At 40.2% G+C, this 26,914-nt stretch overlaps 3 protein-coding genes across 6 annotated transcripts; 1 reads left to right on the top strand and 2 right to left on the bottom strand.

Moving 5' to 3' along the window:
* Nucleotides 1–1,462: 1,462 nt before the first annotated feature.
* Nucleotides 1,463–10,888, bottom strand: cabp2b (calcium binding protein 2b). Of its 4 annotated transcripts, XM_055034103.1 has the most exons (7): nucleotides 10,422–10,888; nucleotides 9,553–9,825; nucleotides 3,220–3,250; nucleotides 3,005–3,139; nucleotides 2,625–2,734; nucleotides 1,860–2,007; nucleotides 1,463–1,787 (listed from the first exon to the last, which is right to left on the bottom strand). In XM_055034103.1, the coding sequence occupies exons 1-7, from the start codon at nucleotides 10,500–10,502 to the stop codon at nucleotides 1,762–1,764; spliced, it is 804 nt and encodes a 267-aa protein (XP_054890078.1). In that variant the 5' UTR covers nucleotides 10,503–10,888; the 3' UTR covers nucleotides 1,463–1,761. The 4 variants fall into 4 exon arrangements, with proteins under 4 accessions (XP_054890078.1, XP_054890079.1, XP_054890081.1 ...); XM_055034104.1 differs by lacking the exons at nucleotides 9,553–9,825; nucleotides 10,422–10,888 and adding an exon at nucleotides 8,417–8,469; XM_055034106.1 differs by lacking the exons at nucleotides 9,553–9,825; nucleotides 10,422–10,888 and adding an exon at nucleotides 5,762–5,809.
* LOC129362540 (endonuclease domain-containing 1 protein-like) lies at nucleotides 7,376–26,458 on the top strand. Its single transcript, XM_055034101.1, has 3 exons — nucleotides 7,376–7,428; nucleotides 24,610–24,916; nucleotides 25,660–26,458. The coding sequence occupies exons 2-3, from the start codon at nucleotides 24,611–24,613 to the stop codon at nucleotides 26,326–26,328; spliced, it is 975 nt and encodes a 324-aa protein (XP_054890076.1). The 5' UTR covers nucleotides 7,376–7,428; nucleotide 24,610; the 3' UTR covers nucleotides 26,329–26,458.
* Nucleotides 15,171–21,569, bottom strand: LOC129362535 (zinc-binding protein A33-like). The gene is made up of 6 exons (XM_055034095.1): nucleotides 20,584–21,569; nucleotides 19,979–20,074; nucleotides 18,486–18,719; nucleotides 18,358–18,380; nucleotides 17,829–17,944; nucleotides 15,171–17,013 (listed from the first exon to the last, which is right to left on the bottom strand). Exons 1-6 carry the CDS (start codon nucleotides 21,100–21,102, stop codon nucleotides 16,448–16,450), a joined length of 1,554 nt encoding a protein of 517 aa, XP_054890070.1. The 5' UTR covers nucleotides 21,103–21,569; the 3' UTR covers nucleotides 15,171–16,447.
* Nucleotides 26,459–26,914: the final 456 nt, after the last annotated feature.

Raw genomic sequence — 26,914 nt, 5'->3', positions numbered from 1 at the left:
GGATGATGCTGTGTAGAATAAACATTTCCCAGTCACACAATGACCAAAACATCTGTGGTTTATAGAGAAGCAGAGGGAACAAGTTCAAACCCCACTGCTGCCAATCATCTGATATAATGGTGTATAGCCTCCTGGAATCACTGGCTTTTGGCTGATGACAGGCATTTGTAATGAAGATTGTGCAAAAATGTCAAGCAAATAAATCCAAATTGACACACTTTCATTTTTATGATTGAACACAAATGATTTCGTAACATATTTTCTCATCTGCAATAAACTTGAACTGAATGATACATCAACGGCTTAATGACGCTCAATCTAAAACCTTCTTTCTTTTCCTCGATGATGACTGACTGAACCACCAAGAGCAGAGATGTTGGCTGTAGACGTTAGCTTCTGCTGGGGCGATGAGACAGTTTCCGCTGCGCACATTGACGCATATTAAAGTTTAAATGAAATTTACGTATTAAAATAGACATTTATAAACATTTAGAGACACACATTTCATCACACTGAGATGATGTCGACCCACCTTACGCTGCCACAACAGCTTTGATTTCTCTAGAAAGTCTTTCCACCGGAAATCTTGCTGGAAATAAGATTTTTATCATATTTCCATACCAGCGTTTGTGAGGTTAAACACTGATGTTGGACAGGAAGGCCTGCTTGTCATCCCAGATCTAATGCATCCCAAAGGTGTAATCAGGTTGAGTGCAAGACTCTGTGCAGGTTATCGTGTCTTTATGGAGCTCGTTTTGTGAGCGGTAAATACTGATGATGAAACAGGAAGGAGTCTCTGCACACTGTTCCTGAGCTAAACTGAATCCACATTGAATCTGGAGGTCTGTAGCTGTTTCCTCTGCAGAAAGTTGGTGACCTCTGCACACTATCCACCCCAACATCTGCTGACCCCACTGATTTTCATCTGGCTTAACACTTGATGGCTGTGTTGCTGTTATTCCTAAACTGTTATAAAGCCACAAGAGTTGAGTGCAGAATGTTTAGCAGTCATGACATTTTAGGATTATACTTAGAGCACAGGTGGCGTCCCATCATGGTGCCAGTCTGGGATCCAATGAGCTCCTGAGATCAACCCACTCTTGCACAAATGTTTGTAGAAGCTCTTTGTATGCCGAGGTGAAGGACTTTATAGATGTTACCACAGAAATGATAGAAACATCTCAACTAAATGGTTTAGTAGGTTGTGTGAATTCTTGTGCTGAAATGTTGAAAATAGCTCTTTAAAATACAGTCCAGTTTATAATTTTATTTTCCTTCTTTTTCTTCTTGTCTTTCTGTAATGGACTTTTTATAAAAATGCTTCAATTCCAGTCAACCTACAACAAAATGCAATATCAAGACATTTTGAAACAATATTTTAACTCTAAAAGGTGTTTTCTCGTGTTTCTTCACCATTTGGTCACGATAAATATAAATAAAGGTCAGAGTTCTATGTACTGGCTTCTCTTTGTATATTTTTATTCATTATTAAAATCTGCATTTTTACATTTTTACAAACTTTACACTCAAAAACCTACCACTCACATATAAAAATATGTTAAAAAACAGGAAATTATAAATTTTTCTTTTGTAAAACTGATATGTATTGCACTGCTGTTCATATTCTTTCATTCAGCTTTGTTATATATTTTCCTGTTTCGCCATTTAATATAAAAATATACATATTAATCACAATAAAAGCAAAGTTCACTGCAGAACTGTGTTCCCTTTTCTGCATCGTCTCTGGGGCAGCAGGGCTGATCAACGAGACATCATCCGCACAAACTCTGAGAACACAAAGCCAGAGAAATGAACGTAAACGCGGACGCTGAAACGGTCGTGTCGAAATTCTCTCTTACCCTCAAAGTCCACCTGGCCGTCTCCATTGAGGTCGACGTCCTTCAGGATCTCGCTGATCTCTCTGTTGGTCACTTGTTCGCCCATCAGCTTCTTCATGGCTTCACGCAGCTCCGTCAAGCTGATCTGACCGTCGCCGTCGGAGTCAAACTGAGCACAGAGAAGAGTGCAAATGTGACGAGCAACTGAATATTCTGGGGGAAAGAAGAGCAAAACTTGAACTTTAAAGCTCCTGGATTTTCTGTTTCGCTGCATCATTGTTATATTGCAGCCAACTGTGTAATGTGCAAAGCGGATGCTCCTCGTTTTGCTTTCCAAACACTTTGCTGTCAACACATTTTCAAATGTTAAATTCGTCATGCTTCAAGCCATTTATCTATGCAAAAAACGGTAAAGAAACGAAAAAAAATACAACTGCAGATTATTATAAATAAATGATTTATGTTTTTATTTTTTTATAAATGACAGTAAAATGTTTATTTTGTCCTAGCAAATTTTTAAAAATATATGCATATGGCATTGATTGCATCCATCACCTTATTTTGGATTTACTTCCAGGCTTTGATTAGGCCACTTCAGAACCTTCTTTTTTTTTTTTATTAGTAAAAATATTTTTTTAATTGACTCTTTAAATGATGGATTTTTGGATGTTGTGTATAAGTTTAGTTCCAGCAGCAACAGGTTAGACGCCAGCATGAACTGCATCATTCAAGATAATTTCTTTGTGTTTTTAGGAATAATAATTGTAGTTTTTCATATTTCTGAACCTCTTTGAATGCGTCTCGTAGCTCTTTGACTCCGATCATGTCTGCTGTTTCTGCCAGCAGCTTTGGTCCCATCAGCTCCACAAAATCCTCAAAGTCAATCTTGCCTCCACCTGAAACACACAAACACACAGTCAAATACGAACTGGAGAGAAAGTCAGTTCTGTTCTCTTGCTCATTGTTTCAGACAAGTCCACGTAAAATCCAACATATTTTCTCGCACGGTGCTGGTTCGGAGAAAATTAGATCTTGGATCAGGTTAAACTGCTAAGTTTTCTTTGTGATGCCCTTTCTTCCTCCCCGTGTCAAAATCCACCTGGTGTCATATTTGTTTAATCTTTCTGTGATTTGTGCTCCGTCTTGTGTTTCGGCGCTGCACTCACTGATCTGCTGGCTCAGTTCGATGAGCTCCATCTCGGTGGGCATGTATCCCATCGTCCTCATGCACTCCCCCAGGTCTCTGTGGCTGATGTAGCCCTTCTTGTTCTTGTCAAACTCCACAAACGCCACGCGGAGCTCTGACCAAAAGCGAAAAACATCTACTTACTCGGAGGCATTCAAACAAGTTGAGGTTCGGCATGATTTGCTGTCGCCTCACCTTCAAGCTCCTCTGGTCTCAGCTCTCTGTCCTGTTGGAGAGAAAAGTTTCAGGAACAAACCATTTGGTAAAGACAAAACTACATCAATAAAAACACAAATCTACACAAAAAAAGTCACACGTCAGCTCACAAATGCACATTAAACAGAGATGAAATGAAGCCTAATTCTCTTGAGAAAATATCTCCTATTGAATCTGTTTGAGTGGAGAGTATGAAGTCCATCACAGTTTGCCAACTGGATTTAGTTCTGGACTTTGACTGGGCCATTCTGTGAGATTGGGGTTGCTGTCAGGCTGTTAGCTTTTTTTTTTTTTACAAAGGACACTTGTACATTATCCTTTTCACAGCTTCCTTTAAAAAGCTTTTGATGATTTCAGCACATGTCGTCCACTTGGAGAGTCCAAAAACGTGAACTTTTGGTTAATTGGTTTATTTGATTTGCCTCATAGAAGTGTGTGTGTGTGTGTGTGTGTGTGTGCAGAGTTGTTTGTCCTGTGTGTCTCTACGTTGCCCAACAGATTGGTCCCAGGTGGCTTTTACACAATAAATGGACAGATGGACTGATCTATTGCCGTGTCATATTTGACGTTTAAAAGAAAATGCAGAAAAATGATCATTTCTAATAAGTGCCATCAGTACACCAGTGGCTATTGGATCCAAAAACTCTCAGTGTCATTTTTGGAGTTTCCAGTCAGATAATTTAAGATGTTTTTGTTCTTTTATCCAGACCTAATTTGCTTTATCGCCCACTTGTCTCAGTTGGAAAATAACACTCTGGCCTGTGCCAGATTTAAGCGACAAGCTTCACAAATCTGCTCGATAATTTTCCATTAAAGCCAGTAATCAATCCCTCTGAGCGTGTGCTGCGCTGGGGGATCTGATTGTCTGACCCGGGCCTGTGTGACGAAGGGAGGAGGGTGATGAAGGGCCCGGACGTGGGGATGAAAGCAGACGGACACGAGTGGAAAAGCTTAGTGAGGAGGACACAGAGTGCTGCCTGTTACATACGAGCGTCTGAGCAAAGCCCTGTTTTAGGAAGATGCAGGCCGGGTCTACGATGTTGTGCAGAACTTTGTAGTTCTTCATCAGCGACCTGAAGGAATCTTTGAACGTTTTATCCTCCATATCCTGATTCTCCTCGTCCTCCGGCTGCCGCAGGCCCTGCTGGCCCCTCGGCCTGCCCCGCAGGGTCCCATGTATGGCCTTCTTATAGAGACACAGCAGGCTGTTAGATCACAGCTCTCACTGTCACATAAACCTGAGTAATCTCTTTAAAGGAACAAGGTTTGGACCCGTGTTTTCTGAGCCTGCAGACATGAGTCCGAATGGGACTTTTAGCATTGCGTTATATAAGAGCCTGACTGTTTCACAGAAATCCTAACTCACATTTACGTCAGGCTTTATTCTGCGAAATATGTCAAAGAGCATTTTGATATTTGTCTTTTTGTCTCCATTCTGCTGAAATGTTATGAGTCACAAGATGTTTTTGATTTCCATCATACAAGCAGCGTCTTCAAATCAAAAGCCAGAGAAAATGCAAAAAGCATTTTCAAGTGATGATTACGGCCATGTTTGTAAAATGAAGGAAATAACTTAAAGAGAGCCTGTTTGACAACATGAAGCAAACTAAAAGCAAAAAGGCAACGTCATGCTCTGATCCAATGGAAACTGAGAAGTCACCGAGATCTATATGTTGACTTGAAAGATCTCCAGATACAAGGAGATGTTTTAAAATTTTGTTAAAAAAAAAATAAAATTATATGATGGATTCAGACTTCAATAAGGAGAGAATAAATTGAGGAGCGTTCTTTTATTTCACTTTACTTCTGATATGAGAATGATCAGAAAAAAAAGCAACAATGCAATTGGTTTATTTTTTTTTTACCCATAATTATAAAACAGTATCGTAATCTTGTTGGGAAATAAAAGAATATTGTTCATTGTATTTTCTGGGATGTTAAATTAAAGCTAAATTGTGTATCTGAGACTTCTAGTTTCTAGTTTCTGACTGGACAGAAAAGCAAATAAAATCTGGAGATTTGACTTTGTTTTCTGTTTGAAGGAGGCTGTACATTATGTTTTTAACTTAATGAGAAGTATTGCACAGATGTAAAATGACTGTAAAGTCATTATATTCAATAAATTACAACATGATTCCACAAGGCTCTTTTGACAAATTAAAACAGGTTTTTAAAAATGAACTCTTAAGCAGAAAACAAGGATAATTTCTGTTATCAAACTTAGATTTATGTATTCAATGGTTTTTTTTGTTAATATTCTAAACATTTTAAATTAAACTAGTATTTTATTTAATTCAGTATAACTACAGATTTTAAAACAGAGGACAAGTTTCTCCTACCTTCCTGAGTTTGGCTTTCATAGACGGTTTTGTGCAGTTTCCCATCACCAAAACTCCAGATAAAAAACTTCCTCCCTGCAGCAACCTTCCCCTGACCTCGCCTTTATTTTTCTAATATGTTGCTCTGATGAAATCCATGCATGAGTTCCCACCAAACAGCAAACTAACGGAGTCAAGCTTACCGAACCCTGCAGTCGTTTCTGCAGACGCAGCATCTCACTGTTCCTCCTCCCACTGGGCTTCTAACCCACCCATCCAACAACCCCTCCTCTGTTTTCTCTTTCTCTGTTGCTTCATGGTTTTGCGCCGTGATTCAAATGAGTTCAGGACGGAGAGTTAAGAGACCACAAACAGAGAGGCGTTAATCCCCATGTCTGATTAAAAAAGAAGGGAATGAAGAGCAGAAGGACAGAAGAGGCAGAGCTGCTCAAGTGAGTCTTACTCGATGCTTTATGTTTATAAAAGCCATGCCTTTCAAATTAAGTTTGAATTTAACTTCACTTGATTTGACCTAAAATACCATCATTAAAAATGCAAAGATTATTGGGAAAGAACAGGAATTGGTGCGAAAACCAGCAGTGTGAAGAAATGTTTGTGAATGGGAGAAGAGAGAATGATTGGTTTAGACTTAAATTTTAAGGCAAACTAAAAAAAAAAAAGTAGTAAAATAGTTTCCGCAATGGACAAAACTGAGCACGAGGTGCTACTGTAGCAGGCAGACAATTTTTGAAAGGGAAATATCAACTTGTCAGAACATCCAGATAAATGTGATTTAAAACACTTTACATGTTGACATGTTGTTGCAGATAAAGCCAATGCTTTAAGCCCTTGAACTGTCAAACATTTTGACACATTACAGCCTCAAACCTCAATGTTTGTATTTCCTGGCTCAGATCAACACTCACTGAACTCAGACATGTTTTTGATTTTATTTAGTGCAAAAATGAAAAGTGTTGCGCGTTTCCTTTTCTTCTTTCTAGAGACCAGAGTTGTAGACGAACCTTTTGTCCACAAAAGCTCAAATTCAAAATTTTGCTCTTCTTCTTTATTCACTCTGCTTCACGGTTTCTGCTGAAGTAAGTCATCCCCACGGATGCTGCCAGGCAGTATTGTGTATCAGTGTGTTAGTGGAGGGTGTGTGCTGTGTAAGTGTTAGTTACACGGCACACACCTGTGTAACTAACGCTTAGTTCGGGTGTTCTGGTGTTTCCTCCGTTCCCTGCATGGATTGTTGCTCACTACAAACGGGATTCTTCACGATTTCATTTAAAGATGTCTTTCTTTCTGACTCTTAAATTCCTGAATTGTGGAGTTCAAGTCTAATATTTGTCCTGTCAACAGATTCTTGCACCTGAGCTGTGGAGTTCTGCAGCTCCTCCAAGGTAACCATTAGACCTCTAAGCTTCGTGCCTCATTAAAGCCCCCCATCGCTCCTCTACCACCTGTGTCATATTCTGTTTCATGTCATATATTAAAAAATGCTTCCTGAAATGTCCAAAGTTTTGAATATTGCTTTTTTTTTTTTTTTGGATGCAATCGTCTCGATGAGTTCCTGAATAAATCTTGCTTATAAATCTTGCATAATCTAAAATATACTTCCGCCTTCCTCGCGTTTTTATCCTACAATTGATAATAGGGGGAATTGCTGCTCTTTAAAATATTTACATGGGCACTACTCCTGCTTGTCAGCACTGTGGAGTTTTTATATCCTTAAGCACATCTGAATTATTCCCAACAGAACCGACACCAACAGCTGCAACTGAAGATCCTCGGCACCCAACCAGATTAATTACCAGGCTGATTCGCTCCTCCTGCTCTCACTGATCACTCTGCTCGAACCTCTCAGTAGGTGAGCGTGTGTGTTTGTTTATGTCTCGGGGTTTGTGTACATGTTTCTCAGAGCTGACGGTCACGTCAGCAGCCACTGGGTCAAGCCTCTGACATGGTGTCATGGGATATATGAGCGATCTGAGGTAACACGACTCCGTACTTTGTTTTGTGTGTGTGTGTGGGGGGGGGGGGGGGAGCATGTAATGATCTGGTGTTAGATGTGCATCAACTGGTTTTAAGCATCGTCGACCGATAAGGACGGAAACATTAGAGGAAGGAAGGAAGGAAGAGAGGAAGTTTATCTTCAGATATTTTATAAAAATTATGATTTTTTTTTGTTGCTAGCACCGTTTTCTTCATCCCACAGTCGAAAATTGGTCTTTCTGATTTGTCCTAATATATGAGTGGTGCAGGTTGTGCGCCCTCTGTGATGGACTGACAACCTGTCAGGGTTGTCAGTCCAGCGAAACCAACTTTCGCCCAATGGAAATAAACGCCAGCTCCACTGTGACCATGCAAAAATAAGCGGGGATGGATGGACAGACGGACAGATGGATGGATGGATGGATGGATGGATGGATGGATGGATGGATGGATGGATGGATGGATGGATGGATGGATGGATGTGGGGCTGAAGCAGTTATTGAAAAAATCGTCAACTGATTTACTAATTGATTAATCATTAAAAGAAGTATGCTGACTTAAAAAAGCCAATTTGAACAACACAGTCAAAACTGTAAAAAAAAAAAAAAAAATATATATATATATATATATATATATATATATATATATATATATATATATATATATATATATATATATATATATATATATATATATATAATATATATATATATATATATGTATTCAATTTGTATTTTGCCTATGCTGGACAGAAGTCCTCAAGTAGCCTGGTTTTAGAAAAAAAAACAAAAACAAAGAAAAGCTACTGTGATGTGAATGAATGAAAAATGAATGGATGGACGGATGGATGCTCTGCTACCTACTTGTACAAATGAACTGCATCGCTTTGAATTGGTCATGTAACCAAACATGAAAGGCAGAAATAAATAAATTAAGATTAATTTCCAAAAATTACAGAAATTGTAATGTTTTCCACTAAAATATTACAATTCTTTCAACCCTTCCCATTCATAAAGATCAGGGAACCTTCTCTGAGATTTTAATGTTTAAACTGATAAAGTGATGTGACGTCTGCTTTTCTAATGAGACATTTTAAAGAGATGCTGGGTTTGCGCAGCCATCTGCTTCCCTCCGTTTCATCATGTGGGGGCCGAGGGTCTGTGGTTGTCCTCCCTAAGCCTCCACGTAATGAAGCACTGACTGATCCAATCTTCGGCTTCGCTCTGTTCTCTTCTCTCCAGACTTCCCCGACTTCTGTCTCCCACTCACTCAGCAGATTTCTTCTTTTTTTGGATCACTTGCATCCCACTAACGTCACTGTTTTTTTTTTTCTTGTCTTACGCACGACTTCCTGCTGCGAACCTCATCGTCAGAGTTTTTCTGACGTGGTCAGGTGGATGCGGCTCCGTCTGCACGGTTACAGAAAGCTGTCTGAGGGAGCGAGCTGAGGTCAGGGGTTAACTTCAGCTTGGAGTTATTTCCACACACTTTCCCACATTGTGGTGGTTTGATTGAGCCGTGACAGATGTCTGACATATTCCTGCGTCTCCTGTGTCTCCTTCTGACCATCTGCGTGTCGGGATGTGATGTGATACTGAGCTTATAAGACGACACCAGAGACGGCGAGCTCATCAGCTGTATCTGTTACCGAAGTTCTCCAGCATTGGAGGAGCTTAAATTCTCTCTGTCAGTGTCCTTAACTTTGGTTCAGTTTGTCAGTAGAGCCCAACATTTCTACTCAAGGCTTTTTGGGGTGAAATGAAACAATATTTGTTCTGTTGTGGCTCTGAAAGCTTTGACCGGGTGGGATCAGAGGTCAGGAGCAAACTTGGGTCATGTTGGGTTTTTAAACTTGAACTGGCGGAGTTGGGTTTCAATCAGGTTGAAAGGGAGACATTCGATAAGCTGAAGAACTTGATGCAGGACCGGCACAAAAAAATAAACACACACAGAGCCTCAACACTTCACAGAAATGCACACTGACGGTTTCCAGTCCCACCTGTCCAAACACTGAGTTTACGATGGGCAGCAGGTCTGCAGAGTCTTCCTCCGCCTCTTTCTCCTCGCTGGTCCTGCGACGTCCCTCCAGCATCTCCTCCAGCTGCTCCTCCAGCGCCTCGCTGTCCTCAGCCGCCGTCGTCTGGGGCGGCTGTCTGGATCTTTGACGCTGCGGAGGCATGTGGGTGGCGCCCTGACCCTCAGCGACGAGCATGCCCTGCTCGATGCTTCGCCTCTTCTGCCTCTCCATCTTCCTCTTGATCGCGGCCTGAACCTGGATGGGGTCAAGCAAAGAATTAGGCAGATGATAAGCTGTCCCAGAAGTTTTTACAACAAGCTGTAATGTTGTTTTGATAGCATCATATAATGGTACACTCTCTCAAATATTAGTAAACTTTCATTTCTAGCTCACGTCAAAAACTGGAAGACGTTTTAAATATCCAAAATAAGTAAACAAAACACCATAAACAACAACGAACATGGATATTTCAGTCTCTGTAAACAAAATAGTGCTTCAAAAAAGGAGCTAGTTGAGATCAATGGACTAGTCTTTCACAGAAAGACAGAGAGAGAAAAACAATCATGCAAATTGAAATGATTGTTTTAATAAATGATTTATTGCTTATTGCGACAGGCTTAGAAAGAAAGAGACTAAAATAACAATGATGTCAAATGGCAATTTTTAAGCTCAAAGCATCATATCTAACATATCTAAAGCTTACTGCGATGAGAATGCACCGAGTACAGTGCACACACATGTCTAAATGATATTTAAAGCCAAAGAGAAAAGCTGAGTTTTTTTCTCCTGGCAGAAAAGAGAGCAACACACGAGCTGAGATGGGTTAAAAACCCAGAACCCGGCTCACAGACCTGCTTGGAGCTCCTCTCCGGCGGTGCGCTCATCGCTCCACCGCCTCCTCCGGCGGACGGCTCTCGAATGAGCATGAACATCTCGCTGTGACAGGCTCAGACGCGCAGACACCACGCTCTCTCCTTCCTCCCCCTCCCTCGCCCGCTCTCTGCCCTTCACTCCTCTCCCCTGCACCACGGCTGCTTGGTTTTTATTTCAGCTTGCTTCTTGAAAAATCCTCCCAAACTCTGCTAAATGAACGTGAACTTGTCAGATTGTGCTTTCAGAAAATGGTCCAACATTCTCTATGTTTGAGGTGCATCAAAACAAACAAAAAACCCTGAAGTGTAAAAGGAAGCCAGAGTAGTGGCAGAGCTCAGTTCATCCTTTCTTCTGCTTTTTAGCTCCTGGTGTTTCCTCTGCCTGTTTTCCTGATGCTTCTGTCCATTTCTGTCTTCTGATGCGCTCAGGTGAGGAGGTTTTATTATCATCTGTTGTCTTGGCTCTGGGATTGAGTTCCTGCACCTCTGCCCCTGACAGCTATCTGCTGATCCTTTAGGTGACACTCTATACCTCCTGAACTTTACCTTCCTTGTGTTATCTACCTCTGAAATGTCGACCTCTGTCTCTCCTTTCCTTCCTCCCCCTTTTTTCCACCCTTTCTCCTTCATCGCAGGTAAACTGCTCTCTTCTCCTGTCATCAGAGGATATGCTACTGTTCCCCCTTTTTTTATTTTTTATCTTTTCTTGTTCCCTCCATGCATCTCATTCTGAGTCCTTTCCATTGTAATGCAGATTGGATTCTTATTTTATTTCTTCCCCATCGCTGTAAGAGAAGGAGGACGGATGGAGAGACGCAACAGCCTCAGCTGCTGTGCAATGATGAAAAGCCAAAAACGCATCACTTCTGCGTTGCTCTTGCATGCATAATCCCATCCATCGAGCATGGCTGAGCTCACACACACACACCCACACACACATACACACAGGTAGGGGTCTATTTTTAGTCCAGCGCTCACACAGACTGATAGACGTTTTATTGTGCTTTTTGGCTCCTCCTGGAGAGCTGTGAACGGCTTTGCATTGTTTGTCCAAAAGGAACTAATTCCCCTAAAAGCATCAGATTTCCATAAATAAAATGCCCCCATTTCTCGTCGGCAGCTCACATCTCACCTTTGATCCCCTTTTTACCCTCAGACATCACCTTCTGTTAACCTGCATTAAACACTGATAATATATATCAGCTCTCCAGTTGCTAATGTGGTTTCCATAGGTTCATTTGACTCCCTCTCCCAGCTGCCTTCTTGCCCCTTTTAGCCCCCTTTTCTCATTGGTTATTGATAAAAGGGTCAGGGACTGATTCCCAAGGAAGAAGATCCATTACCAGGCCGAGGCTTTGAAGCAGTGGGTCGTAATATAGGAGCAGAAAAGCCGCAATAAAGTGAAAGGACTTTTGTTCATTCCTCCTCTATGTTAGTCTATTTTCATCTGAGTCTGAAACCAAACAGCTTCCATAGCAGCTGAGCTATTTAGAGTAATTTAGAGGTGAAGGATTGTGTTTCTATTATAATATCTTGTGGCTCGTCATCGCTCTATAGATAATGCATAGGTCGAGGGCACAGATAAGTTTTATTTACGTCAGACTAATTCTCATTACTTATTTCTTTGTAACAGTAGTCACAGAGTTTGTGCCAGCTGAATCTCCCAGCTGGCACAAACTCACTCATTAACCTTGCTTAAGTAGATGGTGAAAAAGGAACAAGTTGGTATCTGTGACACGCAACCACCAACACAGTCAGGGCACAGCTAATCAAGTGATTATCGCCGCTGTCAGTCGCACATTCAGCTGCTCGTCTCACAGTTTTCAAACCTTTTAAATTATTCATATCCACACCTTAAGCATAAATTAATATATTTTCCAAATCTTTTTAAGAGGCCTTGAAAAAGTATTTTTCACTTTACCACCCTAAACCTCGGTGTATTTCACTGGGATGCCCTGTGATCGATGATCAAGGTTATCCCATCGTTGGTTGTTTTAAAAATCAAAATCTGAATAGTGTGGTGTACTCCCGTCGGAGTCAATCCTTTGCAGCTGCAGCAGCAGGTCCCCTGGGCTTCGGTCTGGTCTTTTCCCAGCCTTCTCTGCGAATCAGCTGAAGCTCAGTGTTGGATATTTGGCTCCATTCATCTTCCTATTAATAGTGAAAAGTTTTCCTGTTATTCTGAAAGAGATTTGGACTTTAGATGTTATTTCCCCAAAGAGGAAATTCTTTTACACAAACAACCGCCTGAATTTATCAACGGCACGCAACACCACACAAGACACAGCGTAAAAAATAAAAGCAAAGCCTGCGCCAAATTTAAAAGCAGCCCCACAACATGATGCTGCTGCCACAATGTAATAAATAAATAAATGATTGCAAGGATGGACTGATATGAAGTGTTGGTTTTCTCCAATTGTGGAAAACTTTAAACATTTCCTCTTGCGTTTTTGCCTCTTCTGTCCTGCTGGTTTGGTTTTATGACCAAACATAACTTCAAACTTCTCAGCCGATGCAGTTTATTAACTTTTGAAGGCTTCAGAAGACACTTGAGTTTATCAAGTATCATTTCTCTGTTTGTCTTTTAATTAGGTGACTTCCTGATGTACTGGATTTTACTCAATCATTGAAAACGGGACAGAAAACATAAAGTTATGCTTCTTATCATTACTCAGGAGGTTTTTTGCGTTGTTTCCACTGGGATTTTTATTTTGTATCTCCCAACACTTTGGCCTCTCTGCCATCACCCTAATTTTGATCTCCCTCCACAGATTCCCTGTGAGATTTAAGATGAGCCTCATTACCTATTTCTCCGTGACATTAGTCACTGATACCGAGTTTCTCAGTTGGCACAAAGAGAGTCATTAACCTTCTTTAAGCCGACAAACAAACTCCTGGTGTCTGTGACAAGTTAACACCAGGCACAGTCAGGGCAGCTAATCCAATGATTACCAGAACAATTCATCTGAAATTGTGATTATTTGACACTATTTTTAATAGTATAAAGCCACTGCTAAGATTAAAGGAGATTTTTAAGGCTTTTGTGACTTTTAAAAACAATAAAACCCCAAATGGGTGCACACATTCGAGATAAGAAAATAAACTTCTATAAACATGCCGAAACTGCATGTTCGAATTATAAATAAGAAGAAAAATCTTTAGATAACATTTACTGAGTTATATGGCTAGAAGCTAGAAGAGACTTTGGTTTCTCATTGATGTGCAGTAGCAGATCTCCACATAGCAAAAATCAGCAGGACGGCAGAACCAGCAATCTTAACATGGACTTCTAGTTCTTGATGTAGTTTAATTGAGAAACTACGTCAAGAACCAGCAAATCACCAGTAGACTTGTGACCTACAGGTCAGGGTGCACGCTTGGATGCTGAGGAGGTTGTTCAGCTTTCTAAACTGTGTTGGATGCAGACCATTTGTTTCCTTGTTTGTTTTTAGTTTTTGCAGGGTTAGCTTTTGATGTCGACAGGCGCATCAAATGAAGAAGCCACAACTATTATAAACTAATATATTTGTAAGCTGCAGAGTCACAGAACGTCCATCTAACCATTTATTATCTGAACATTTTTTCAAATATTCAGATAATAAATACTTGAGTTTCAACCACTTTCCAGACAGGAAGCAGGTCGGATCAGATTAACTTCAGCACTGACCTTTGGAATCCTAGGTTAATGTTTGGTTATAAACAGCATCAAGGAGTTTATTTGTGTCAGACTAATTCTCATTACTTATTTCTTTGTAACAGTAGTCCCAGATTATTGAATTTCTCTGTTGGCACAAAGAAACTCATTAACCTTGCTTAAGTAGCCGGTGACAAAGGAGCACTGGGGTGTCTGTGACAAGTAAACACCAAACTCCTGCACAGCCAGGACAGCTAATCAGATGATTGATGTGATGCTCAGCCTCTTTCAAACTGCATTTCCCTGTTCTCTTGTTGTTGTCTTTATGCTATTAATATTTTTGGAAATTCTGTGTTTTGTCCTTAATTGTTTTATTTTATCTAGGAAGATTTTACCTCTTTGTGAGACTTTCTGTCTGCAGTTAAAGTGGCTCAGCTCTCCTCTATTAGCATAAAGTTATGCTAATAGAGGAGTCATGTCGTGTTTCAGCTTTGAAACATTTGAGGATTTTGTCATTTTTTTCAATAAGCTGTAGCAGAGCATCGCCTGTTTTTTAAGGCTATGGGAAAATAATAGGTGGGAAAGCTCAAAGTATGAAAATACAGTCTTACTCTTGAGAAAAACTGTAGAGTGATTGACCTTAACTCGAACATTTGCTCTGTCGATTCGGCCGTCATGTCCAGTCCAAGAAACTTTGTCTCGTTTCTCTGAAGTACACTGCTGCTGCAGTTTTGGTGGGTTTACTTTCTTGAACTGGTTGCTTCAAGTGCTTCCAGTTGGATTAAAGTCTGGACTTTGCATCAAGACTTCTGAATCTGAATCTTAGATCTTTCACCGTCTGTGCAGAGATGATTTATGTGTTCAGGACCATTATTTTGACACAACTTGGAGTCTCCATGAGATTGAAATTGACAAAGATTATGGTGTTTTTCCTAAGAATGACTTAAAAGCAGCAAGATAAGAAAAAAAAAACTAATACCACTGTGCTTTATGGACAGTAAGAAGCTTCTTAATGGTCTTTTTTTTTTTTTTTTTTATCTAACAAGAATGAAAACTAACCGAAACAAATCATTTTTGATTCTAAAACTCAAGTACAGAAAACTCTTTAATACAGAATGCTTCGTCCAATGGTGTTAATTGTGGCTGCCCTCTCGTGGAAGAAGTAATAACAGACTCAAATGTAAAATTTATGACAAATTTACAACCTCACAACAATATTAATACAGTTTGTAGAGCCTCTAAACAAGTACAATTAAATTAAATGTAGTTAGGAGAAAAGTGTTGGTCAAATGTAAGATGGTGATGACTCTACAACATATGACTGCATCCTAAAAATCTAAACCTTTGCTCATAAAAACCAAACGGCATTTTAAAACATTAAGTAGTCCTGAATATTTCATATTTTTGTGTCAAAAATTTATAGTGAAATTTAAAGATATATTTTAAAAGGATTCAATTCAAATTTTAAGCAAATACCCTCAGAAAATAGTTGTTCAGGCGACAAATATTGCTGATCCATTTGCACACACAGATAAATTTAATCCAAGTTTTCTACAGTCAGAAAATGAACAAAACAGTTGATCCTACTAAAATCCTGAATCTACAAAAAAAAAAAAAGAAGAAGCAGGTTTTATTCTGAAAAAATAGGCAGCGTATTTGTATTTTTGTGTATTTTTCTGCAACGGTGACCCAGTTATGCAGGACTCAAAATAAGTAAGTCAATCCTATTTGGGGGATTTTTGTAAAAAGATAAACTGTGTCGGCTGTGTGTTTTATTTATTTGCATGTGCAGGTGAAGCTCCACTCTGTTCTGCGTGCATTTCTACGTGAGGCAAAACCGATGTGGGTCCTAAACAGGAAAAGTATACATGACACACCCGATATGGTAAAAACAAAGGCAGAAACACCATGAAGTGAGGAGTTAATATAAAACAGTTTGTAGAAAAGGCAGCACAAAAAGGACGGCTAAAAACAATTCAAATGTGCAGGAATGGGTTTTGTCCATCTCATCTGGTGTTTCAAACTGCTCAATGCAGGTTTGCACTGGGGTCACTGACATCAGCTGACTTTGTTCCCTGTCTAAAGTAATGCTACGCTAAATTAGACAAACAACCATGAATCTGCAGAGTTCAGATCAGGTTTTAGCTACTTTGATCATATTTGTTAAGCCAACACCTCAGTGACTGAAGTAGATCTTTGCATGGAATCTATTAGGTGCTAACGTGCCATTTGTGTTCATTTTTGGTTTCCTCTCCAGTCATTCAGGAGTTTAATTGCTGGACAAGGTCAGGGTCATGCAGACAGAAATTCTTTGTCATTCAGACACGTGAGTGATCATGAGACGAGTCCATAACAGTAAATAATCTCCTGTCTAACCCCAGTGTGGCGTTACGATGGTGAGAGGCTCTCTGTTCTGACCATTGATGATTGGCCATGGGTTAAAGTAAGGGAACACGGCTTCTTTAAAGTCTGCATTGTAGAAGGTGAAGAGGTGGCTCATCTCTGCAGCGTCATAAAACGACACCTGGCCTCTTCCATAGTCCAGATAGACCCCCACCCTCTTGGGGGGTTTGGAGGGAAATATTAAGGTGTCGTCTGCGTCGGTGCACGCTTCGTACTCGCTGGTGCCGTCGTTTTTGTATCGACGGACCAGAGTCCAGAAACCGTCGTCTGGGCAAAGGCTGATTTCATCCTTCCTGTTGACGGAGGCTTTGGCTATGCCCAGACCCCACGCTTTCTTATTGCCCACCTCCACCTCCCAGTAATGTCTGCCTGAAGAATACGCTTCAGAGCCAAGCACAATGTTGTAGCGGGTGAAGCGCTCTGGATTGTTGGGGAGGTTTGATTGGATTTTCCCCACCTGGACGCTGGTGTGACAAGGAGACACCCACAGGCAGGGGTAGGCTGTGTCTGGATCAAGGGTCACGGCTGAGACAGCTGGTGAAGACACAGGAGAGAGATTGGTGGTTTGCATTGTAAATACAGAAAAAAAATAAAATCTTTAATTCGACAACCGCAAAGAAATGAGATGATACTTAACATCATTTGTAACAAAGCACAGAGAAATGCAAAAGTTTTAAATGATCCACTGAGTTTCTCCACCGAATGAGAGATCCAGAAACATGGATCAGAATAAATTTTAACAATAAAAATATAAAATTAGTGGCATGTATTTGTTTTCAACCCTATGAATTCAAAACTTTGTAGAACCACGTTTTAGGTTTGTCTTTACCAGCTTCACACATTGAAACTGAAAATATTCCCCATTCGTCTTTGAAAACAGTATCTAAAAACATCAACTTTCAAATCTTGCTGCAGATTCTCAGTTTGATTTAACACATGACTAAGATTTGACTGAAAGCTTTCTTCCTGCCTCTATACTTTTAGGAGGGAAGTAGCAAAGTTTGTTCTGGTGGTTTGCTCTTTATTTTCAGATGATGGATTGAAGAACTCAGAGACGTTTTAAAGTCAGAATATTCAGGATGTATTCAATGTGAGCAACACACTTTTCAGATTTTTATTGTCATAAAAAAACCGAACACATTTCTTTTATTTCAATTCAGAAACCCCTGATGTCGGTCCGTCACATAAAATCCCAATAAAACAAACTAAACTATGTTGGGTTTATTTTGGAAAAAAAAAATGTCAGGGATATGCCTGTTTTTGCAAGGCACAACAAATAAAAGTTTTTTTTATTTATTTTTTTTATTTCAAATGGGACTACTTCACTATGTACACTGTCTATCTCATACCTGGCTGAAAGATGGAGCTCATCTTCCTCCAGGTCCTGTACTGCAGGGGTCCCAGGTATTCTCCTGACTTCAGATCCACACTGACCTGTGGGGGGCGCTCAAACAAACTCTCAGCCCTGGAAGGCGAAACAGGCACAACATAGTGTTGATAAAAACCACACTGCTGACTTTAGAAACCTCGTTTTATGACGTGCATACATACTTTATTAAATATAACATCACTTACTGATAAAATAGTACTCAAGACCTGTGACCTTATTGCTGAACATTTACCTTCAGCTCAACACATTTCAATAAAAATCCTTCTGCCTGCTGCTACTCATCTGTGACGGCATTGAGTCACACAGCCACAATCATGCCCCGACATCCTGTTACGGCTCGACTTACGAGTGATTACTAAACATTACGCCATTGCCTTGTGATTGTCATCAGGACAACGGTCACATGGAGCTAAAGAAGATGTGACCTATAATTGTGTCTTACATCAGTGATGTTGAAATGTTTTGGTTAGGATGAAAGAAATACCCACCCGCCAATGAAATCTTTGATTCCCTAGAGAAGAACAGAACAAATTGTTACAAAACACCATGTTGAAACCTGAAGACTGATACAATCTTTGGCATTAATCGTGATCAAACTTCTCTTCTATCTACTCACCTTGAGTTGTTCTGGATTTTCCTGCTCTCTCAGTTTGAGGCGAAGTTTTTCTGCCGTGGTTTCCAGCTGGCTGATTTGCTCTGTGGCCAGCGTGAGAGCCTCCTCCAGCTGGTTGAGCTTCTCTTCTTTATCCTTCTGCAGCTTCTCCTTCATGCTCTCCTCTTCGTGAAGCAGGAACTCCCTCAGACGGCCAAACTCAGCGGTGATCAGCTCCTCCAGGTCTCCTGCTTGCCCCTGAATCACATCGAAGTCTGTGGTCACTGAGAGCAGAGACTGGAGTTGCATCGGGAAACTAAGAGAGTTTCAGGACAAATCTATTTGAATAAAGCTTTGTTTTTAATCCAAGGGTGATAAAAAAAGAACTGTCCATAAAGATAATTAAAAGCACAAGTTTTCTTTAAAGGAAAATCTCTTTTGTGTGAATTCAGCAGCAAAGATGAAATGTAATATTTAACTCAGTTTTTTCTGTTCTCATTTTCACAATTACAAATTTCAGGACTACAGTCAGTTTTCCATAACAAAATGTAAAGAAAGTCAGAAAAGGAAAAAAAAAAGTTTTCGTTGTCATCTTTCACAATATCATCCAGTTTAACAAAAACAATATAATATAAATGCAGCAGAAATATGGGTCAGATTTGCATCTAGAGATAAAGAATCAAAAAGATATTTTAATTGTTTTCACTAAATTATGTAGCTATTATAGCAAATATGATATCTAGTTCAGTTTTCTCTCACTAAACCTGTTGTACATAAACAGCATCATTACAAGAAATCAAAAGTATAACTCATCTATTGGAATCAAAGTGTCAATGCAATTCATTGGAAAAGCAATCAGGTGTAAAATCAAACTGTTAAAACCCAAACATTGCACTCAGTGTTTGTTATTCCTGTCGGTCCGGCAGAGGCTCGTCAGTCGTGTTTCTGTCACACAAAAACAGAAACACACAGAAACAGAAACCTGCAGGAAGAGGCAGAAAAACACACCAACTTCCGCTCCGTTACGCCCCTCCACTTCCTGCCATAGTGACAGAAACCAAGAAGTGAAAATCTGTGAATGTGCACATAAAGTAGGTCAAACAGACACCAGAGACAGGAAGAGAAAACGGTTTGTAAAGCTATCTACTGCTGCATAAACAACCCCACGCAGCAAAACTCACATAACTCAGTTTAGCACACACAGACTCACCATCTCCCTCTGCATATTTGCACACTGTGAACATTTCTGCGTGCGTGAATACAGAGGGTGTGAGGAAGACAAACAGGACTTGCCACTACTTCGCTGTTGCTGCATTTAAGTTTGGACCTCGGCATGAGAGTCGTCACGTTCAAGCAAGGCCGGGCAACAACCTGTATGTCACCACCTGTCATCATCAGTCTGGTCTCAACAGACCAGACTGAACAGAAACGCAGGTGGAGGTTCCCAAACTCCCTGGGAAAATCTCTGACCAGGCATGTCTGGGTGTAAGGTTAATAGAAGAGAGCAGCTTTAGTACCTTAATGAGTAGAATCTTATCATTGGCCTGTTTCTGGAACAATGTGGCCTCCTCTGTTTGCAGCTGAACTCTCTCCAAAGCCACAGCCAGCTTATCCTGTTTGGACAGAAAGAAAAGAGAAATATTGTTACGAAGCCAGAGAGGCAAACTTGATTATTGAAAGGTAATCCAATCTGCGTTTTGCACAGAGAGCATCCAGACTCGAATTGGACTCAGATGATGCCTCACACGCCTCAGCTGAGCATTGCGATGTACAAAAACATGATTTAGCACCAGAAAAAAAAATACACAGAGACACAAAAAAGGATTTATGTTTCCAGGAGAGCTGGAAAAGTTCACAGGTGTCTGCTGAATTCCAGAGAGATATGTCGTCTGGACAAACAGGGAGTGTGCTTTCAAAACCAACCTGCCATGCTGGTAAAACTACAGACCAGCCAGTAAAGCACTTCCTGACTGGATCTCTGTGTTTCATCTTGCTTATCCAGTTGTCATGATGCTCAGTTAAAGCCACATGGTGCCATTTGTATGACAGTTTATGAATAGTTTGCTCTGGAGAGGATGTGGGCAGGAAAACAAAACAAAAAAAAAAAGGGAGAACGATCTACCCTGTAGTTTTCAAAGGCCTCTGTGATCGGGATGACGTTGTGGGTCTTGTGGTCCCGGGACATCCCGCACACCAGGCAGATGGGCAGCTGGTCGTCCTCGCAGTACAGCTTGAGCTTCTCCTCGTGCTCCTCACACATGTCCAGAACCAGGTGAGGCCAGTGCCCGATGGAGGAGGCCACGCTGCTCATGCTGGAGCCCGGCTCTCGGTCCTCGGGCATCTCCAGGGGCCCCTCGGGGTCCCACTCCGGCGTCCCCGCCGCTGCGTCCATGACCCGGGCTCTGCGCACGCTGTCCACTACGTTGCACAGCAGCGAGTTGGGCCGCAGTTTGCGCGCACACGACTTCCTACACTTCGGGCAGCTGGAAAGCTCGTCCGCCTTCGCTTCCCAGCACTGGATGATGCACACCTGGCAGAAGTGGTGTCCGCACTCGAGGATCACCGGGTCGCGGAACAGCTCCAGACACACCGGGCAGGTGAGCTCCGACTGCAGCTCCTCAAGCGCGCTGGACTCCGCCATTCTCCGCCGCGCTCATAGTTTTCCCGAAGAGAAACTCCGTGGCGAGCGGAGACCAGACTAACCTTCCGTTTTAGCTGAGAAAGGGCGTGGCCTGGAGCTGACAGCGCGGCTTGAGTTTTCAAGAAGAGGACGGAAGGCGAGCTGAAACAGGCCCGGAGCTGCGGCAGGTTTCATCACGAGGCGCACGATTGTAGCCCACAGCGCTTTGAGGGGATTTCTAAGAAAGATGGAAAAAAAGGAAAGACAAACTGAAAAGATGATTTCTGAGCCAAAAGGATCAAGACACAGCCGGCCCAAGGCATGAGCGAACAAATATAATTTAGCCCGTGAGGGGCCTCCCATAAATCGTTGAATTTTAACACAGACTATCAATCTAAAGCTTTTATTAAAACTTGGATGAGTGTTAAGTTTGATTTGATGTTTTCACCCCAGCTGAATGAGACTGTCTGGCATTCCCATGTAAGTTTGGGCTTCATTCTCAGCACTAGAAAAGAGAAGGCCTTCTCTTTTCTTTGGTGCTCCAAAAGTCACTGGAAGGCACCTTTTGGTGCATCACCCGCCCCTGCTCCTCTTCATCCACACCAACTTGCAACACAATGTTACACCCTTTCTGAACAGCAACCTTGATCCAGTTATGAATAATGGTGTCAAGTGTAATTCGACTGATTAACCACTAGATGGCGAAGACGCATTCTACAAGCAGCAACCCTTTAGCAAACTTTGTTTTTTTGTTTTTGTTTGTTTTGTGCTGCATCAGATAAAACATTAATACTGAACCTGGGTAAAGCGAGCGCTCTACCATTGAGCTAATCTTGGGCCCCAGGACAGAAAATTAGATTGGGACCCCCATGCAGAGCTGTTACAATGTTTTGAGTCTTTTTTTTTTTTGTCTATTTGGTCCATAAAAAGTGTCACAATTTTATTCAGACTGCAGTATATAACTTTAGTAAAAAATATGTTTTCTCCATATTTGTTAAAGCTGTCATGATGTGACAGTTTATGAGACAGATAATCTGTGAAAACAATCAATCAATCAATCAATTCATTACTGGCTAAAGTAATGCAACATTCCAGCCAAAACAACCAATCAGAATCAGTAGGAGGGTCTTAGCGCTGTCAATTAACCTCATTCACTCACTGCTAAATGTGCTAATGGTGGAAAAAGGAGATTCATCCTCTCTCCTTATTGCATTAAATCTATAAAAAGGTCTATAAAAACTCACTCTTGTAATTCTATCTGATTATTAGATTGTAAAATAGTAATTCACTAGATTAGTTGCTACTAATCTCATGGATTAGATTGGAGAAACGCTTTACTAAGTAACGTGTTGATGACACCATTGTTTTTGACATTTCTTCTCAAGCTATTTAAGGATCTGTCAGGTTTCCCATATGTGTCCCCTCCATGATAAACTCGTTTCTATGCCCTTGCTGTCAACTAGTGGCCATCCACTGCGAGTGGATAATGGATTTTTGTTTAATCCATTATGGCAGACAGACGAAAAAGCATGCCGACCAACCCGCTCCCTTACTCTTCCAGGTAACAAAACAAAATATTGTGACATCAAGTAACCACTGAAGAACAGTATTACTGATGTGTTTTCCAAATAACAATTTTGTATTTGGAGAAAATTACAACTGATCCCTTCCTCTTTTTTATGCCTTAAGAAAATTCAAATCACTTTGGAAAAAATTCCAGACACAAAAGATCATAATTCATGCATGTAAGGGTTATGCCTCAAAAGAAGCTGTGCAATTTTGGAAACAGAAACATTGAGTTTCTTTAGAAATGAAAACATATCATGTCAAAGATCAACTGTCATTTGAAAGCTGTTATTACAAACTTCTCTTAGTTGACTAATACAGTTTCTGTGAAAGATGGATCATAATAACACAGAAATGTGTGAGATACCAAAAGAGAAACCAAAACAACTGACTCACTGAATTGTGCCATTGTGTCATGACATTGCATAACAAGAAGAAATACTGCAATTCCTGTAAAAATGTGATATGCTGGAGCAATAGCGCTACAGCTGAAAAAGTCATCCTAAAAATGTCAAAGCACCCCGACTGGACCAAAAGAAAATATAAGATTATTATCTTTTTCATGTAAGTTAATCATGTTTAATGTGTGATCTTTTAATATTCCTCAAACAGAGGAAAATTAAAATCACAAGTAGTGATTATGTATTGAGTAAAAAAATAAAAATAAATAATCTCACATAAGAAAATTAACTTACATCTATTTTTACATCTGGGAAGGAAAGAGGAGTACATAATTTGAGGATTCGTTCTTTATTACCCAAATTTCCAAGGATGGGTCAACAGTTCAACGGGAAACAGGAAAGGACAAGTTTGGTAAGATTTCAGCCACTTCAACCAAAAATCTAATCAATAATCATCAAGGGCTGATAAGAAATGCTTATGTCATCCAACCCCTGTATGTACTTTAATTAAATAGCACAATATCACATATTCACCACCCACTTTATTGGTGTCTATTGGTGAAGAAACCGGGCTCTGGGTCAGACTCTGGTACAGAACTTGACTGGTTCAAATCTTATGACCAAGGACTTCTTCATGTCAATAGGAAACTTCTTACTGGAGTTGAGGACAAAAATCACATGGGGTAGCCCACGGTTCAATACTGGGACCACTCCTATTTAATAATTACATGCTAGTTCAGAGTTTAACATGTAATGAGACATTAGCTAGAAGAAATCAGTGCCTGTATGTGGCATAACTTTCTCCAGATGATCAGAAACAAAACTGAAGTTATTATCTTTGGACTTTAAGAGGAACCATGCGGGGTCAGTACACAGTTTCAGTTATTACAGCCGGAAACTAGAGGTCAGGCCCAAAATCTGGGTGTAGTGATGGCGTCAGACCTGAACCCTCAAAGACACAAAAAAAGCATCTACAAAGTCAGCCGTCTGTCACCTGATGATTATTTTTAGGATTAATGAATGTCCCAGCAAAGGTCTTTAAAAATTCATCATACATATTTGATTTTTCTAATTATTCAAAGTTAACTTTGAATATTCATGCCATTAAAACCTTCAGATGAAATAGACTAAAACGAGTCAGCAACAACCTCTAGAGCAGCCAAAAAGAAAGTGAGCTGACAGTTCCTGTGGCTACAACCACATTTTTGTTTAATCTTGTTCTCATAGTTGTTGAAACATGGTGTTTCTGCAGACGCTCATGACTAGACAAAACTTTTTTATGGGAAGCCATCTAGTTTCTACAAATGACTTAACAGCAATTTCTGCTCCTATGACTATCGATTTTGAAATGACGTAAAAGTGGAACTTTCCTAGAACTCTGTCGGTCAGCTGGGAAGTTGCGTAGAAAATAGGAGCTGTTCAAAATGTAATCGTCAAGGTTTCAGCTATATATAAAGCCTTTGAGTGAGAGAAACATTGAAGCTTTTGAAGAGGAAACGTATCAGCGGATCTTCCATCTCTCTCCAACAGATTCATCTCATTTCACCTGTTTGTTCTACAGGATGTCTCAGAGGATCTCCCTGCCGTCCTCCATAGCAGCCCTGCTCTTCCTCCTGCCCTGGTTTGGTGGTCTGACTGTCGGAGAGGTCAGCAACAGCTTCAGTCAATGCCTTGACTTCTTCTATAACAGAACTCCTCCAAGGGGTCTTGAGAATGTAGACTATAAGCAAATATGCCAGCTCTACAAGAACAGATATCACTTTGCCAGCCTGTATCGCCGTCAGCATCGGGCTCCTTTGTTCTCCGCCTACAAACTGAGTCCTGCAGACGGGAAGCGGCCCAAACAACCTTGGATGTATGAACCACAGGTAGGTAAAATAAGCAAGTAGTGATACTCTGTACTTTAAAGAAGCAGTCCCGTATTTTTAAAAACATATTAATTAAAATATTATGAATACTGCTGTTTATAAATGTTATGATTTAGATCATTTTAAATAATTAACCGAGTTCATAACTAGCAGAACTTACTCAGGCAAGAACTGACTTTGCACTGTTCTAACACATTACCTACTGAAGGTAACAGTTTTGGAAATTTATTTTTTATTTTACTTGAATCAGTTATTTTGTAATGATGTGATTTATTTGTACCATTTTTAAATTTTATTAAATTATTCTAAGGACCAGAAACATTTTTGCACTTACTGTCTGTATGATTGCTACATTTTCACAAATCGACTTAAACAAGTATTGAGTGTTTCAGTAACCTTTTTACTGAACATTTTTTTATATTCATATATGAGTAATTTTATTTTTTAATCAAATCCATGTTACTTCTAGTTGATTAGAAATACATTGATGTTATGTGACTCTTACATCAGCACAATTTCTGGCTATTTCTACCCAGATGCCTTGTACTTAAAACTTTCAAAAACATTTTGCATGTGAAATGATTGATACTCAACATTGAATGTGAAAAAAAAATAAAGTAACTGAATGTATCCTAAAACAATGTTCGTGTCTATGATCAGAGTGTTGCAAAGTATTGTAGCTTTCAAAATGAATCAGATAATTAATTGAATTAATCATTAAATCATTGGTGTCCTGATTTCAGTTGGCGTTTTCCCGTGCCAGTCCTGAAATGAGACGTTTTAAAAACATCACTGACCAGAATGTGGTTGAAAGCCAAGCGGTCCTCGAAGACTACAGGAACTCCGGCTTCTCCAAAGGTCACCTCTGTCCCAGTTTGCACCAGAAGACAATGGATGACAGAGAATCCACTTTTACTCTGACAAACATAGTGCCTCAGCAGATCGGCTCCAACTCTGGCCCCTGGAGCACGCTGGAGAACGAGTTGTTGGCGAGGTACAAAAACTTCTGCATCGGGCCAATGTACGTAATCACCGGTGTCATGCCTTACGAATCAGAGACGCACTGGATCAATAACAGAGTGTCTGTGCCTGAGTACATGTGGTCTGCTTACTGCTGCCCTGTATTCAAACCGAACCTCCTCAAGGGGATGGAGCAACGCTTTCCTACATATGCTGCAGTGGGAAGAAATGATCCCAACAGCGGACAGGAGATTGTGCCTGTTGATGATACAGTGAAGCCTTCTGTACGAGGCTATGATGTGAAGCAGATGACCTTGGAGGCTTTGGAGGGCATCCTGTCCCGGAGACTGAACGTGTCTGTCACCCTGTTCGATGGGAACTGTCAAAACCCTTATATGGAAAGATTTAGAGAACGGTTTTATTACTTGCTGTTGAGATATAAACATTTTTAGCAATGAATTTCACAAATCCTGTGTTTTTTCAACAAACCCCATCTTTGAAGAAGATAATTTTGAAAATATTGTAGTAAACCAGAATTAATTTTGTTGTCTTTCTTTTAATTCGGGTCCATGTTACAATAGAATGAATAGTAGGGGAATAACCATAAACTTTTCAGGGTTTTTATTATAACAACAGATTATAACAAATAACTTTAGCAGCTGCACTGAATGTGTTATATGTTTCTTTTCTTCAATAAATTATTCTCTGTTTTAAAACAATGTTTCATTTAATAAAAGTGCAACACAAATAAACTTGAATTGCCTTGCACCACTTTATGTTGACTTCTTTATGACCAGACTGGATGCTCCATGTATTAGTTCAATTAAAATTGAGTGAAGTTTTTCCTTTGAAATGTATTCATTTGGCTTTGAATCTGTCAGTACGATTGAGCTAAACTTACTTTTATTTTTGAAAAGTGCCTCAAGCTAAATCTTGTTGTGAATTGTGTAGAAATAAACTGAATTGAAATGAATTCAAAATGACCAAATGTTGAAAATGACTGTTATTGACAGAAGAACTAAGCAGAGATCGGCACTT

Source organism: Poeciliopsis prolifica, unplaced genomic scaffold (genome assembly GCF_027474105.1).
Source record: "Poeciliopsis prolifica strain line A6 unplaced genomic scaffold, Auburn_PproV2 SCAFFOLD009, whole genome shotgun sequence".
NCBI classification, from domain to species: Eukaryota; Metazoa; Chordata; class Actinopteri; order Cyprinodontiformes; family Poeciliidae; genus Poeciliopsis; species Poeciliopsis prolifica.
Note: the sequence above shows the minus strand (reverse complement) of the source record. Positions and strands in the feature narration are given on the sequence as shown.